The sequence below is a fragment of the Chrysochloris asiatica genome, unplaced genomic scaffold, assembly GCF_000296735.1.
Source record: "Chrysochloris asiatica unplaced genomic scaffold, ChrAsi1.0 scaffold00113, whole genome shotgun sequence".
Classification (NCBI taxonomy): Eukaryota; Metazoa; Chordata; class Mammalia; order Afrosoricida; family Chrysochloridae; genus Chrysochloris; species Chrysochloris asiatica.
The window spans coordinates 3670323-3674040 of record NW_006408631.1 but is presented as its reverse complement, the minus strand read 5'-3'; the positions used below and the strand labels follow the sequence as shown (position 1 = coordinate 3674040).

The following is a 3718-nucleotide window of genomic DNA, read 5'->3' as shown; positions in this document are numbered from 1 at the left end:
AGGGGTTATCTGTGGCCTTAATACTACGATGGGTGTGTATTTTGGTATTTTTTATGCTTTCTGAATGCCTCCAAGGAGATGTGATCAGGAAATGGGCTTTCCTTTTCACTCTTCTTCCTGAGAAGTTTCAAGATACCACTGTTGGTCATTTTGACGTAACTTAGGATTTAATTTTCGGCCTATTTCCTCTTTTGTCTGTTTGTCCCGCTCCACAATTCCCATTCAGGCCTTTTTTCTAGTTGGAAAACAGTTCAGGGCCGGCTGTGGCCATTTGGTTTTAATTGGAAACTGTCTCTTTAAATTTCCCAACAACATTCTTTAGAGATGTAAAAACAATTACAGACTTTTACGGAAAGGAAAGAGACCCAGGATGAGTAAAGAGACCCAGGACTGCTTAAGAAGAACAAAGTTGGAGGCCTCTTACTCCCTGATTTCAAAATGTATTACATGTGATCAAAAGAGCCTGGTACAAGTACAATGAAAGATACATAGATCAATGGAACACAATTGAGAATCCAGAAATTAACCCATTCACATACAGTCGACTGATCTTTGACAAAGGGCCAAAGTCCATTGAGTGAGGAAGACAGTCTTTTCAGCAGATGGTGCTGGCAGAACTGGAAAGCAATATGTAGAAGACTGAAACAAGACCTTTTAACTTTACATCAAGCCATTTACAAAGACCAACTCAGCATGGATTAAAGACCTAAGTGTGAATCCCAGAATTATAAAAGTTGTCAATGAAAAAATAGTGGAAAATGTGAGGGCTCTAATCCTGGGCACACACAGATTATGAAACATTGTGAAAATTACACAAACAAAAGAAGACAAAATAGATGATTGGGATGTTCTAAAAATTAAAAACTTATGTGTATCAAAGGATTTCACCAGAAGAGTAAAAACGGAGTCCACAGATTGGGAAACAATATTTTGCAATGACACATAAGACAAGGGACTAATTTCTAAAATATATCGGAAACTACAACATCTCTACAAGAAAAAGACAAATAACTCAATTTAAAAATGGGCAAAGGACATGAACAGACATTTTCTTCCAAAGAAGAAATTCGGGCAGCCAACAAACATATGAAGAAATGTTCAAAATCATTAGCCATACAGAGATGCAAATCAAAACAACAATGAGATATCATCTCACACCAGCAATAACAGCGAAGTTCAAAAATGTAGAGGATAATACTTGCTGGCGAGGATGTGAAGAGACTGGGACCCTCCTACATTGCTGGTGTGAATGCAAAATGGTCCAACCACTCTGGAAAACAGTATGGTGTTTCCTCAGAAAGTTGCAAATAGAAATTATCATATGATCCAGCAATTCCTGTACTTGGTATTTATCCACAAGCAATACAAGCCATAACGCGAGTAGATACATGCATACCAATGTTCAAAGCAGCACTATTTATAATAGCAAAAAGATGGAGACAACCAAAGTGCCCATCAATGGAAGAATAGATAAACAAACTTTGGTACATACACACAATGGAATACTATGCTACCTTGAAGTATAACAAGGAAGCTGCAAGCCACCACATAACATGGATGAACCTTGAGGACATTATGTTGAGTTAAATTAATCAGTCACAAAAGGACAAATATTGTATAAGACCATTATTGTACTTAAGAAAAGATGCCCATACTAAAAAAAAGAGGCTTTGGCACAATTTGGATTGCAGTTATAAATTTTAGTCATTCATTTCTTTGCTATATAGATATTTTTCTATGAAAACCCTATTTCTAGAGAATCCTAATGAAAAGTGAACACAGATTATCATCTTACCATTGTCATCCACCACACGGGTTTGATCTTTACAACAATCTACAGGTAGTCCAATAATTTCAACTTCAACAAAGGGGTCAATAATCTATATAAAGACACAGAAAACATTATTACAAATGATAACATTCAAAACTTATGTTGATTAGACTGATATTAACCAAAATTTCCACATTTCAATAAAGCCACTGCATAGTTGCTTCAAACTTATACAGGGTTTCTCGACTATAAATCTTTACAAGAGCCTCATATTTCTCCCAAGGAGTGGTTAGTGGGTTTAAGGCACCGACCTTGTGGTTAGCAACTCAATGCCTAATCCACAGTGCAAGAGCAACTAATTTTATAAGGGGTTTACTATAAAAGAGGAACAGTACCAAGTATAGCATTTGCAGAAACAAAGGATAAGAATAAAAGAAAATATATTCAATTATTATTTGCCAGTATTTACTAATGCTATGTAAATTTTAAGGAGCTCTGGTAGCATAGTGGTTACAAGTTGGGCTACTAACCTCAAGGTCAGTGGTTCAAAACTATCAGCGGTTCTGCAGGAGAAAGATGAGGCTTTCTGCTCCTGTAAAGATTTATAGCCTCGGAAACCACATGCAGGGTCACTATGGGTTGGAACCAACTCTACAGCATTTAACAACAACAACATGTAAATTTTACCCACTGAACTTACAATTTTACCCCTGTGTTCACACCAAATAGAAATGAGAGCTTTTGCCCATGCACAAATGTTCAGACCAACTTAATATTTTAAAACTGGAAGCAACCTACAAAATGTGTATCATGAATTGTTGTTTAGTGCTGTGGAGTCACTTCTGACTCAGAGAGATCCTGTATAGGTTTCTGAGGAGTGGCTGATGGATTTGAACCACTGACCTTGCAGTTCAAACCTACCTTTCAGTCCAGTGCTTATCCTACAGTGCCATACCAAAACTATCATGACTGTTGTTGTTAAGGGCCATTAAGTCAGAAAAATGTAGAATATTCATTTAAAGAAATAGTATACAACAACAACAAAGAAGAAACTTCTATTAAACAGTCATACGGCTGAGCAAAAGCCACTAAACATAAAGTAACACATACCTAAATCATGGACAACAGAAAAAAGACAAATAACCCAATCATAAAATGGGCATTTCACCAAGAATTAACATTCAAATGGTCCCCAAACACAAGAAAAGATGTTCTGCATCATTAGCCACCAGACAGAAGAAAATAAAAATAACAATGAGGTAGCATTTAACTCCCATTAGCATGGCTAAAACAAACAAAGGGAAAATAGCAAATGTTGACAAGAGTGGGAGGGGACAGGATCTCAAAAACTTGCAAGCAGCTATCCAAAACACTGATGGAATCCACTCCATGGCACTTAACAACAATAACAACAACCTAGAGCAATAAAGAAAGAACAAAAATCGAGATCAGGAAGAGGAAATGGAACATGTGGATAATTGACTTCATGAACAACTGCTTCCTTTGCCTAGAGACAGTAAGAACTGGATGGTTCCTGGCTAACATGACAAACATTTTAATCAGTTTCCATAGAGGAAAGAGTAAAATGTAGACAGAATTTCAAATTCTCACGCACTCTAGACTTTTTTAAAATGAAATTCTTTGACAAGTTAAAAAAAAAAAAGAATTATTTTACAATTTCAATTTTTTTCTCCATTTGTTGTTGTTATTGTTGTTAGGTGTTATAGAGAACATTGGTTTTACATTCATTCTATTGTATATCGTCTCATTGTCAGGATTACAATCCCCTCCATGCAATCCTTCCCCTGTGCCCCCCAGGTCTTCAGCACACAGTCGCTCTCCCTCTCTGGATCTAAAGTCTCCAGCTGCTCCATTGCTCCACGTCATCATCTTTGGCTCCATTTCCGGCATCACTGCTTTTCTGGGTAGGGTCCCGCTCTCTGCTCT

The 3718-nt window shown here is 37.0% G+C and overlaps 1 protein-coding gene across 3 annotated transcripts in view; it reads right to left on the bottom strand.

Moving 5' to 3' along the window:
* Nucleotides 1-3718, bottom strand: part of PLCH1 (phospholipase C, eta 1) — a 238126-nt gene that overhangs the window by 16327 nt on the left and 218081 nt on the right. For all 3 annotated transcript variants that reach the window (XM_006867956.1, XM_006867954.1, XM_006867955.1), the window contains one exon: nucleotides 1796-1880. In XM_006867956.1, the coding sequence (XP_006868018.1) occupies nucleotides 1796-1880 (85 nt within the window). The remainder of the gene's footprint in view (nucleotides 1-1795; nucleotides 1881-3718) is intronic.